This window comes from Balaenoptera acutorostrata, chromosome 4, assembly GCF_949987535.1.
Source record: "Balaenoptera acutorostrata chromosome 4, mBalAcu1.1, whole genome shotgun sequence".
NCBI lineage: Eukaryota > Metazoa > Chordata > Mammalia > Artiodactyla > Balaenopteridae > Balaenoptera > Balaenoptera acutorostrata.
This window is the reverse complement of record NC_080067.1, coordinates 55832272-55845032: the sequence shown is the minus strand read 5'-3', so window position 1 is coordinate 55845032 and position 12761 is coordinate 55832272. Positions and strand designations below refer to the sequence as shown.

The following is a 12761-nucleotide window of genomic DNA, read 5'->3' as shown; positions in this document are numbered from 1 at the left end:
GGAGCCTCGTTCAGGTGAGAGAGCTGGAGCTTGCAAAGCCTTCCAATCCTGGCACTGCCCTGGGCCCATATTGGTACAGGCTTCTGAGAGGCGGTTCTGAGCAAAGTGAACAGTGAGAAGATGGAGCCAGTTTTCTTTTCTCCAGTCTGTGTCTTCCTTAGTATGATGCCTTCATTACTTGTAAGCATTTGACCTAACATTCCTAAGTTAAGTACCTGTCGTCTAGGTGTTATTAAGATTCCATTTTACTTATAGAATCTTAATAAATAAAATAAATAAAATGGTTTTATAGGCATTTTCTCCCTATAATTTGGAGATAATTTGGAAAAAGATTTAGTTTTATTAACAACTTAAAGTGTCACCTTATTTTCATTTAAATAACATTATAAACAGTTAGTGGGAGCTCTTAGAAATAGTGGAAATATTTTTAACAAGAATTTAGAGGCAAATGAATGAATAAACAAAAGGGTAATATTTTTAACTTATTGGACTGACAAAGATAAAAACGCTGCAGATACCTACAATTGGGTTTGGGATCTATGATGGTCTTATACCTTGCTCCTGGGAGGATGCATTGGTACAACTGCAGAAAACTTTTTAAAGGTATGTAACCTTTGACTCAGAAAATCTATTTCAGGTATTTAAGCTAAAGAAGTTACTCAATAAGTCATTTATCTTGAGATTGCATCTAATAATTCATATAAAATGAGAAACAGCTGACATCCTCATTAATAGAAATCGTTAAACAAATTATGATTGTTCCATGCCATTTTACTATGAAATTATTTTGAAATGATATATAGTGCTTTACTGCTGTTGCAAGATACCTACAACGTAGTAAAAAATCAGTTTATAAAATAATCCCATTTTTGCAATTGTATACTTCTATAACTCCAGGTTGTATTTAAGTTTTCTTTAAAAATACAAAGCAATAATGCTCACTCCAAAAGGTAAAAGAAGGAAAAAGGGAGTTTTCTGTCCCTGGGAAATAGACAGAAAACAAAAATAAATAATCTATTGCCTCTTCACCTAGAAACACCCATTGTTAATATCTCTTTCCCTTTTCCTTTTCCAAATGAACCTGAATTTTTTTTATAATCACAAAGTAAGGAAGACTGGAACTGTTTTTTCATTTGAATCTTTTTTACCTGTTTTTCTTTATTTTAGATTATGAAACCAAAATATCGGTCCCTTTCTTATCCTTTTCTGCTTCCAAAATCTCAAACAACAGCCCATGAGTTGAAATACCAAGTGCCTGGGTCTGTCCATGCTAATGTACAGGTAAGTCTGGCTTTTCTTTTTCATGAAGTACTAGTGGGTACAGTCACTCTTACTGGACTAAATGCCTATTGGCTTCAAGTTTTGCAATAAGGACAACTCCAAAGCAAATCCAAATAGACCTTTTAAAACTTAGTATTGTATTTTCTATTTTAAATGTACTCAATTTATCCTCTTGTTAAAACTCTCATATAAATATAATAAATGCATATCTTTAGAAAAGGCCACTCAAGGAGAGGCTTGTCCTGTAATTCCTTCTGAAGTGACTCTAGCAACATGATACCCAGTAAACCTGGAGCTGATACCAGTGAAGTACCAGGAATACGGCTGAAACTTAGCATATAGGAAGCTAGTTATAGTTCAATCTAATTTTAGTTCCTAATTAACCAAATGCCTTTTAGAGACACTTTTAAAAGAATGAGAAGTTTGCTTATTAAAGTAACAAAATTTGACCACATCCAGTACAACATTCTCAAATTACAAATAAGAAAATTAAGACCCAGTGAAACTTTGAGACTTGCCCAGGGTCATCGAGCTGGTTATCAACAGAGGTGGAGCTTGAAATCCTAGTCTAGTCCACTGTTACCCAATCTGCTCCCTGTACCAACTCCAGCTCAAGTGTCTTGAGATCATACAGGGACAGAACTAGGATTGCATTGCCTTTTGTTCAAAGTCATCACTATCGGCGTCAAATGTATTGTTTAAGTACAGAACAGATTGGTGTTTGCCAGAGGCAAAGGGTGGGATGGTAGGGGTGCAGAAATGGGTGACAGGAGTCAAAAGGTACAGCTTCCCGTTTTACTCTTAATAAGTCCTGGGATGTAATGTAGAGCATGGTGACTGTAGTTAACAGTACTGTGTTGTATATTTGAATTTTGCTAAGGGAGTAGATCTTAAAAGTTCTCATCACAAGAAAAAAAATTTGTAACTATGTGAAGTGATGGATGTTAACTAAACTTACTGTGCTAATCATTTCACAATATAGACATATATCAATTTTTTTTAAAAAAGTATTTTTTAAATGAAGATCCAGTAGTCTGCTGCTGACATCACTATTATGGATTTATTTAATTTGGATATGGATTCTGGTGAATATGATTATATAAATGAAACGCCTAAATCAGTTACTTTGTACTACGTGCAAGGAGAGGTGTGTGTATCTAAGAAATAAAAAGACATTTCAGACCGTAGATCAAATAATAGAACAATCAAAAAGATAAATCACTTAAGAGAATTACCTACAGCAAATACTTCGTCATCCCAGGCTAAAGGAGATAACTAGTGTAAACTTAGAGGCACAGATAGATATGCATTCATATGTAAGTTAATGAATATTTTATGAACCTGTTTAATTTTATTCTACTTAGAGGGAAAAATTACCTGTGCTGTAAGATAAAATAGGAGCCTTGATATTAAGAAAATAAGAGAATTTAATTTAATATTTGAGATGGCATTAAAATTGACTCAGTGATCAACTTATGCAGCAAACCATTTGCTCTTGAAGAGGTAGTAGATGAGGTTCAGACAGCATAAGGCCAGATTGGGGATGCCCTGAAGTGCTGGCCTGGTTCATTTTGACCTGATCCTGGAGGCATTAGTGAACTTAGGAATTTTTTTTGTCATCTGAGAGGAAGCATGATACGTGAATGTTTTATGAAGATTAATCTAGATCAGAGTTTCTCTGATTGGGTTTTGCCTGTGAAATGCTAATAGCTATTCCACAAAAAAAGGTTTCCATGGACAGATAAGTTTTTGCAGATTTTTTTTTTATACAGGAGAGTTTAATTTTTATTTTTTTTATTTATATTTAATTTTTTTGGCTGTGTTGGGTCTTCGTTTCTGTACGAGGGCTTTCTCTAGTTGTGGCAAGCGGGGGCCACTCCTCATCGCGGTGCGTGGGCCTCTCACTGTTGCGGCCTCTCCCGTTGCGGAGCACAAGCTCCAGACATGCAGGCTTAGTAGATGTGGCTCACGGGCCCAGTTGCTCCGCGGCATGTGGGATCCTCCCAGACCAGGGCTCGAACCTGCGTCCCCTGCACTGGCAGGCAAATTCTCAACCGCTGCACCACCAGGGAAGCCCGCAGATTTTTAAAATATAGGACTTCTTAGTGCCTTCGTTATGTCTATGTGCATAATGAAATTACTAAGACTGAATATTCTATGAGCATTTCCCAAGCTTAATTGATGTAGGATCTCTCAATTTGTCACCTATTTCTGTTTTTCCAAACAAACACACTTTGGGACCTAAAGTTTATACATGTGAAAAACTTATAAGACTAGAAAGGGAATGAACACAAGGAGACAAGTAAAGAGACTGCTATAGTAATTCTAGAATACACTAATTTTTTATTTATAAATTAGTATTCTTTTTCTTAAAGAAGACTCCCCCATAGTTGAAAAAGTTTTAGACCTCACAAAACATCTATTGGTTGCCAGTAGATGTTTTGCAGAACTGCCAAAATAACTCCAGTTGTGAAAACAGTGGGCACCACCAGGCAGTGCATCTTTTTGAAGACAGGAAAATCTGAGATGACCAGACACTGAAGAAAAGGAAAGAAATTACCCTGCTCCATTTCTCCTTTTCTGTAAAATTCTGACCACAGTATTGTTTCACTTCACATTACTTACTGGCTCTAAACATTTTTCACCTTGTTCTAGGCATTGTTGTTGTCAAGTTATAAATGTATAGTGCTTAGCGGGTAAAAGCAATAATCTAGTCCAATCCCTGGTTTTCCAGAGAATCCAGAAGACATCAGGGAGATAGGGACCTGGCTGTGTAGGAGGCTACTTAAGTTTTAAAAAGTTTATTTTTGTATTTTCAAGTCTTTCACTCTCTCAGTTACCGTGTGGCAATAGCCAAATGACTGTTAAATACTCTTGGTTGAGAAATTTAATAAAACTTAATAAAAGTCTTCTTATTCTTTTTAACATTGATTTAAACATAGTTTTTAACATAGTTTATTGTTCATAACATAACTTAGAGACCACAAGCTTAATTAACTGGAAAGGGGTGATGTAATGTAGCCAGGGGAAGGGTCGGACTGTATTCAAATTCCTGTCTCACTACATACGAGCTGTATAACCTTGGGAAAATTATCTCACCTCTCTGAATGCGTTTCCTTCATCTTTAAAACAGGAAACACAATAGTACCTGTCTCATAGGGTTGTGGTGATAGTTAAATAAATTAATCCATGCCAATCACCTGGAAGAGGATACTAGTTTGAATTCTATCAATATTAGCTACAACCTTCAGGCATTCCCTAGTGTTTTCAAAAGTTTGCAACAAAGAAGCTGACATTTCTCTGGATGGGTCACAGGCTAGTTCTGGATACAAAAATCTTTATACTATTTATACCATATATATTGAAATGGAGAGAGAAAGAGCATTGGACACAATAAAGTAAATAATAGATAAAATTCATGTTGTTCTTGGGCTTCCCTGGTGGCACAGTGGTTAAGAATCTGCCTGCCAATGCAGGGGACACGGGTTCGAGCCCTGGTCCGGGAAGATCCCACATGCTGCGGAGCAACTAGGCCTGTGCACCACAACTACTGAGCCTGCTCTCTAGAGCCTGCAAGCCACAACTACTGAGCCTGTGAGCCACAACTACTGAAACCCATGCGCCTAGAGCCCATGCTCCACAACAAGAGAAGCCACCGCAATGAGAACCCTGCGCACCGCAACAAAGAGTAGCCCCCACTCGCCGCAACTAGAGAAAGCCCGCGTGCAGCAATGAAGACCCAATGCAGCCAAAAAAAAAAAAAAAAAAAAGATTTAAAGAAAAAAAATTCATGTTTTTCTTTCATCTGCAGAAGGGAACCCAGTTATTTAATTTTTTTAATACAAAAGCACTGGGCCCGATCACCCTTAGGCATGTACTAGTGGTGATTCCACACCAGCTACGTGCATAGCTGTTGCAGAAGCTATGGCCGACAGGGCCGGCCAAGGAGACTAGAGCTACAGCAGCCAGAATGGAGACCTGCCCTCACCAACATGAATTTCTGCTTCTAAAAAAGTCATCCAGACCTGAGAGCTGAGTTCAGCAACTTCCACTGACACTTTAAAATAATCTTGGGTGTTTCCCCTCAGTGCTGGGTATTCTCAGAAGCCTGCCAAGAACACTCAGAGAAGGCATAGCAGGAGACAGACGTGGGGAGGGGGTTGGAAGAAAGATGATTCTGAAACTGCTTAGGCACAGAGTTTATAAAAGAACTTGTTTTCTCCCTAAAAAGAACAAACTATGTTCCTGAATGCTATCGTTGCCACTTAGGATAAATGACCAAGACAGAGGACATCTGACATGTCTATTAAGGTAAAAGAAAGTGCTTGATGCCAAATTAGCATTAACACGGAATCAATACGTGGAACAATCCTTTTTATTAAATTGGGCAGCTTATAGTAGAAAAGTCATTTCTTAGACAGTCATTGCCAAGAAGTTCTACCAAACTGAAGGAAATATTCCACTGGAGTCATGTCTTCAATCTCTTTGTCTATTAAAAGAAAAGAAAAACTATATAAAGGCAAATGTAAATGACATTCAGATTATACTATTGGAAAAATTTGTTCCTACACTTGGGGAAAATGTCCAAAAGACACTCCAAAGGATGTCAATGTAGGAATCAATGTAGATTTCAAAGGACAGCAAAGTGTTTTGTATAGTGATAGAACAAAGTAGGTAGGGAAGGGTGAAAGAAAGCCACTTGATTTATTTCTAAGGAAGTTCCTTAACATAGAAGCTGCTTTCTGTTTACGGACCAGGTCTTCCTGCAGTAAGACTTCCGTGCATCTTGCTGTGGGTCTTGACTGGCTGAAGCCACGTGAACAGAGAATGTTCACTCAGTGCCCAGCATTGCACTAAGTTTTTTATGGAGTATCTCATTTAATATTCACCAGTCTATAAATTATGGTCTTCTTTGACCTCTTATTCTACAGATGAGGAAACTAAGACTTTGAGAGGTTATTATTACACAGTGAGTATTGGACGGGATGAGACTGGATTCTAAGCAGTCTGCTTCCAGAGGCTGAGGTCATAACTGCTCAGCAGAGATACTGTTTCCAGTAAGTCCCAGGATGGTTGTAACCACCAAGGGCCCCAGTAAGGCAAAGCTGCATGTCATGCTTGCCTTTTGATATTATCCTCTGTTGCCACAGACCCAAATCCAGCCCAATCCAGCCCCAACTCTCCTTTTGCTTTCTGGCTCCAAAGAGCCCTCAACTCTACATTTTTTCCTAGAACGTCTCTCCCCTTAAGTCTTATTCTTCAAAAAGCACATTCTCTTCCTTTCCTTCAGCCTCAAGTTTAACTTTTCCCTATTGCTCAGGCCAAAGGATCATCCTATTCGAATAATGACACACTGTGCTGTGAATGGATGACAGTCAACTGTAGGAAAATGGTTCTTAGAAGGAAGAGCTTGGAATTCCCTGGTGGTCCAGTGGTTAAGACTCCGCACTTCCACGGCAGGGGGCCTGTGTTCGATCCCTGGTCAGGGGAACTAAGATCCCACAAGCCATGTGGCACAGCCAAAAAAAAAAAAAAATAGAAGGAAGAGCTTGGTAGTCTGAGGCAGGTTCTTGAACAAAGTCCATTTCTGCTGTTCCTTGCCTGCAGTGCTCCTCAGTACAGACAGGAAGAATGAGGCCCAATCATTTGAGCACTTCTTTTCTCTCCCCAACCCATGCCACCTGTGAGCTGCAACATGGAGGTCAACTTCTGCATGAGAGACAAAAAAAAAAAAAATAGTACTTTTGTTCCATGATCGACTTGGGAGCTCAGAGAAACAAAAAGGAATTAAGATATGTACTGAATTTATAGGGAATAAAAAGCATTGCAGTAAGAGAACAGGAACTTGGGACAAATACTAAGAAAGTTTTGAAAGTTTTCCTTCAAGAAGAGATTTCTGTATTTTAAGCCACATATTTGGCTTGGGCCCACTGTATGTAAGGGGATTAGAGCTTGTGGATAAAGAGAAGGTTATCTTTTAAGAAGTCAAAAAATAGGACACAGTACAAAGGAAAATGACTGGTTTTAGTTACAATCTTGAGGCTAAAACATTAAATCAAAATATGCCCTTTATAAAGGGCATAAATATACTTTAAAATTGTGTATTCAAACTTGAGGTTTGAAAAGTGTGGGTTAGATTTGATTCTCAATCTACTTGGGGCAGTAAGATAAGCCACATTTCTGTGTGTGTAAGGAGGAGTTTGAGGCTTGTCTCAGTTGCATTGGTTTGAAACAGAAATGCAAGACAAGTTAGCCAGGTCAGTTAAGAAAAAGAAGTGAGTAAATCTTAAATTTGAAACAAAATTAAGTCAATCAAAATGTCTTTGACTTACTAGATTTGTTTACAAATTTCCTAGAACATCAAGCATTTAAGCAGTGGAGTTGGTCCCTGGTTCGGGGTAAAAGAGAAATTCATATTTTCAATTTATCTTGTGGTGATAAACAGATTTTAAGTAATCAGAATCATAGTAAATGAATAATAATTCCAAGTATTTTCTGTATTACTTGAAAGATATGTTCAAGTTTAACCAAAAATGACGACTTTTTAAAGTTAAGTGAGTTTTCATTTTGAGAAAATGATATAGATTTGGATTCAGACAATAAGACAGGTAATGCTGAACCCCCTTAGGATGTAGGCAACCCCCCACCTTCTATGGTTTTATCGGCATCAGGGGGGCTCCCCTCTACTTTGCTTACTCTCTCCCAAAATGGTCTTCTTTTGGCTTACAAATGTACTTATTATAAACATTTAACTGCCTTTAGAAAGGAAAACTTTTACCATTATCCTTCACAAGAAAGACGGCAGATATGTGACCTTCATGCTTTCCCTTCATGGCCGCCATTGGCCTTCAACCTTAGATTTCTTCCCCAGTGTGTCTAGTTCCAAGAATCCGCTCTTCAACATAGGTGTCCAGGAAGACTTGGAATCAATTAGTCTTGACCTTCGAGTTGAAACTTGCTCGACACTCCTGATTTATGTATTATGCAAATGAGTTTATTAAGTCTTTGAAGCAGCAAATTTTGAGAGTGAGAAAGGAAAGAAAGTATAAGGTTTTGGGATTTGAGGGCAAGACTAGGACATTACCACCAAGGGTGGTGTATAAACTTTGCTCATAGCTTTTTAGAGAGGTAGATCAACCATATATCAAATATCTACTATGTGCTGCATAACATAGTGCTTTGTGTTTGTTATGCCATTTTTTTTTTCTTTACAACAGCTCTGTGTGGGAGTGTGTGGGTGGGCAGGTGTGTGTGTGTGAGAGACAGAGACAGAGACAGAGAGAGCAGTCTCAGGTGTTCAGAGGAGGAAACTGAGCCTCCGTGATGTTAAAATGACTTGTTCAAGGTGAAAGAGCTAGTAAGTGCAGAGCAATAGTGCATATCTCAAGAGTTCCTACCATTCCAGTATACTCTGCAGTTTTATACATTGTTTCCAGAGCAATATAGAATTAGATCAGGATGGGTGGCAAAAGAATCTTCTCAAGGTTGCCTGCATTTTAGGGCTATGCTCCTTAGCAACAAAATTCAACATAAATTTGAGTGGACAAAGAATGGAAACCTCTATTTGTTCAACCTTTGTTATTTCTGCTGATGAACAATAATGCAGGTCCTTGAAGATTATGTGAATCAAGCTATTTTCCAAGGGTGCATTATATTTACCTAAATTTTTCTTGTGAGATATTTGACTATTCTTGTTCACAGTTAAATTTTCCAATTTCATTATACATATTCATCTGATAAAATTAAATAAAATCCTTTGAGGGAACTATATTGTAGTAAATACCTCATAATGAATAAAGAAATAACATTTTGAGGATGGCACAATCAGGTTTAGCAAGTATTAGGTTTGAATTTCAGTAGCCTTATATGTGCAATTTTTAAAGTTATTGATTAAAGCAAGAATTTTACCAGACCTTTTATATATAACAGATATAAAACTGATTATGTATTGGATCACTTTATAAATTTCTAAGTATGGGCTATTCTTTTATTTTCAATTTCAGTTGACCTCATGAGGAACAGTTTCAATATTTATTTCAAATCAGGATTAGTGAATATATTTTTATAGTGATTCTTCTGTGATGAAACTCTATTGCTTAAGGAAAGTCCAGTAATAAGCATTTATTGACCACCTACTATATGACTAACATTATACTGGAACCCTAGTTAGAGTGCTGAAAAAAAATTACAACCAATGGATTCTTAGTGTTGAAAAGGCCTTCCATGTGGCCCGACTGTAGCCTGGCCAGACTACAGTCTGCTCTGAAGTGTCTCGGGCATGATCCACCACAGCTCAAATACATCCTCTAAGTTCTCATTAATAACAGCAAACACTTATGTACCACTTACTAGGTGCTTGGTCTCCTTCGGCTCACTGCACAGTAATTCATTTAATCCTCTCTACAACCCTATAAAGTGGATACTCAGTTTTATAGAACAGAAATCTGAGGCACAAAGAGGTTGAGAAACTTGACCAAGATCAAAGCCACTAGGTGGTTGAGCTAAGCTTTGAACCTAGGCAGTCCCACTGTGCATCTGTGTATTTAACATATATTCAGGTGTCTGAGCTGGATGCTCTTGTTGTAATCCAGGAGGAAGCAGGTGAGTGTCTGAATAGAGGGAGGTGGTATGAATGAGAAAGTTGAGAGTTGAAGTGACACACCAAGGATCAGACAGCTAATTAAAGCCAGAATCAAGATTAAATGTCTAAATAAATCTATTTGTCTTAGAATGTATTATTCTGAACAGTATCTATTTGAGGGAAAAAGAGTAATCACATTATCAAGTCAGAGCTAGGGTGACTGTATCATATGATTCAAACCAGGACACTTCTGAGAGTAAAAGTGGTGTTATTAATACATGAGGCATTCTGGTGTGATTGTGGGGCTATAACAGAAAAAGAGTACAAATGGTCACTCTACTCACAGCCACCAAAAGAGGTCCTTCTGAAATGCTCTTTGTAGAAACCACATCTCCTGGTTTCCAATCTTGAATGAAAATAATCCTGGGTGGAAGAACATATATTCAGGATTTCCAGCTGGGCCCCTTCATTATGGATGATGTTTAAGGACCAGTTCCCTACCTACCTACTCTGCCTTGGCCCACACATGATACACAAGCCACTGTAATCAATTAGTTGTTTGGAAGAAAAAGATGGGCTTCATTTATTAATACCTCTGGTGTCATCTCCATTGTCTTATGTTTGCTCATTTCTGCTTGCTGCCTTATAGTTGCTCCGTTCTGCTGCTGATTGGTCTGCTGGTATAAAGTACCATGAAGAGTCCATCCACGCTGCTTACATCTATGTGATAGAGAACAGCAAGCACTATATCTATATAGAAGTAAGTCTTGCTCGTGTAAAGTGGTATGACAACCTGCCTTCCTGTAAATATCACACAGAGACTGCAGGGTCCCCGAACTCAGGACCTGCTACATTAATAAGTGTATGTTGAGATGTGAAGAGGTCACCTGAATTTTGATTCCCCCAGCATACCTGACATTCACTTTGCATTTTCATTAACTCGGGACTCTAACAGGAATCTCCCAAATCCTTATTATTAAAATGTATCAATTCGTAATATTATTAGCCAGAAATATCCCAACATGGAGACGTAAGTTTTGATTTGGCTTGAGTTGGAGGGTGTAAATGTGAGGCATGTGCTGCTTCAGGAGAGCACACACAGGGGTAAGCTGTTAACATAGAGACCACTGGATGCCTGTGGTTTGGGGATGTTGGAGTGGGGAGAGGGCAGGAAAAGGAACATGGAAAAGGGAGATGTAAGAATAGCAAGGGCAAGTACCACCTTCTTCAATTCTGGGTCAACTACCATTCATTATAAAGCTTTTTCAGTTCTCAGAGTTTGTCTGTAGAGACTAGGAGAAAACCTGCGGGTACTGGATTTAGTTTGGGAAGCTTAATTGTGCTTCAAAGTAGATCTGAAGCTAGTTCAGAGCACTTGGAAAATCCTTAAAAAATAAAAAGCCATGACAATGGAAAGATAACTCAGAGCACATCTCTCTTCTTTATTTTAGTATTTTCTTTCTCACTGAATTTAAAAATATATATGGAGAGAGATGGGGTCACTGGGGAAAACCGTTCTAGCCCTACTTTCCTTCCCCTTGAGTCCTGGCCCTATCCTCTTCCATGAAGTGACAATTAATTAAAGGCAAGTGGGAAAGAATTGGAGCTTAATTTATTTTACAGGCCTGGAGAAAGAGAAGGCTGATTAAAACTATTAGCAGGCTTAATGCAATGTGGTATCCTGGATGGGAATCATGCAACAGAAAAAGGACATTAGTGGAAAAATTAGTGAATTCTGAATGAAGTCTAGAGTTTAATAAAACTAATACTATTAGTGTTATTAATTTCAACAATTATACCATAATAATGTAAGATGTAATTGGCTGGTTCATCCATTACCCAGCATCCTTTTGCTTTGTCTCTTTTTAGTAGTATTAAATCAGCCTTTCTTTGTAACGCTACCACAGTACTAAATGAGGTCAGGAATGCCATATTGATACACATGGCTGTGGACATAAACTTGGTTGAAACGCCTGTAGCTGAGGTAAGCAGTTGGCATTCACCCTGCTCTCTCCAAAAAAGGAGAAGTGAAGGATGTGAGTCTGTGTTACAGCTGCTGAGGAATGCTAAGCTTCTCTGTGATATGAATTCAGAACAAACATGGTTTGGTTGCCACTGAGATTTTGATTGTTTGATGCCCTAAAGGGAAATATATTCTCAAATGAGTTTTTGTCTTCCTCTAAGTTTGTCTTCTGGAAGCTGTTTACAGCTTTATGCACTTAAGTTTAAAAGCGTGGACAATAGTAAAAATGATAATGTGGCAAAAGGATGATAATCCTATTTCGAGTCATTGCCTATATATCACTTTACCTAAGATGACTAGCAAAGATTACTCTGTGATGATTATACTTATAAATTACAGGTGTGTTATAACTATTTGTATAGTAAACAGAGCGTGTGATATTCATAATATTTGTACCTAATTTTCAACAATCCGTAATGTAGCAGCTAAATCTTTCATACCATTATAATAATAATGTTGTACCCTGGTTTTTTAGTAAGAGTTTTAAAGAATGTTGCATGAACCTATAAGCAGAAGTACTTAAAGAAAAAAAAATAAAAATATTTCTCTTTCCATCTTATTGGTTTATTTATATAATGCAACATACTTACAAAAGAGATTTGTAACTACTTAAAATAGAAGTTCAGGAATAATAAGAGACCTAAACAAATGAGATAAGATCAAGGCAGATACTAGGAAATAGTGGAGAAAATTAGACCAGGATTCTGCCACCTACCCTGTTCAAAAATAAACTTACTGTGAGATAGAATGTTTGCCAATATGGAATTTTTAATCAGAAGCATTTATACAATGTGTGAATCTGAAAAACCTGATTTCTCTATTAAGTTCAGAATGTTCCTGCCATTCTAAGAATGTAACCTACAAGGAATTTGCATG

General features: G+C 37.7%; 1 protein-coding gene across 8 annotated transcripts in view; it reads left to right on the top strand.

The window, feature by feature from the left end:
* The window catches only part of PLD1 (phospholipase D1), a 212236-nt gene that overhangs the window by 146202 nt on the left and 53273 nt on the right, over window positions 1-12761 (top strand). For all 8 annotated transcript variants that reach the window (XM_057545299.1, XM_057545298.1, XM_057545297.1 and 5 more), the window contains 2 exons: window positions 1168-1281; window positions 10512-10622. In XM_057545299.1, the coding sequence (XP_057401282.1) occupies window positions 1168-1281; window positions 10512-10622 (225 nt within the window). The remainder of the gene's footprint in view (window positions 1-1167; window positions 1282-10511; window positions 10623-12761) is intronic.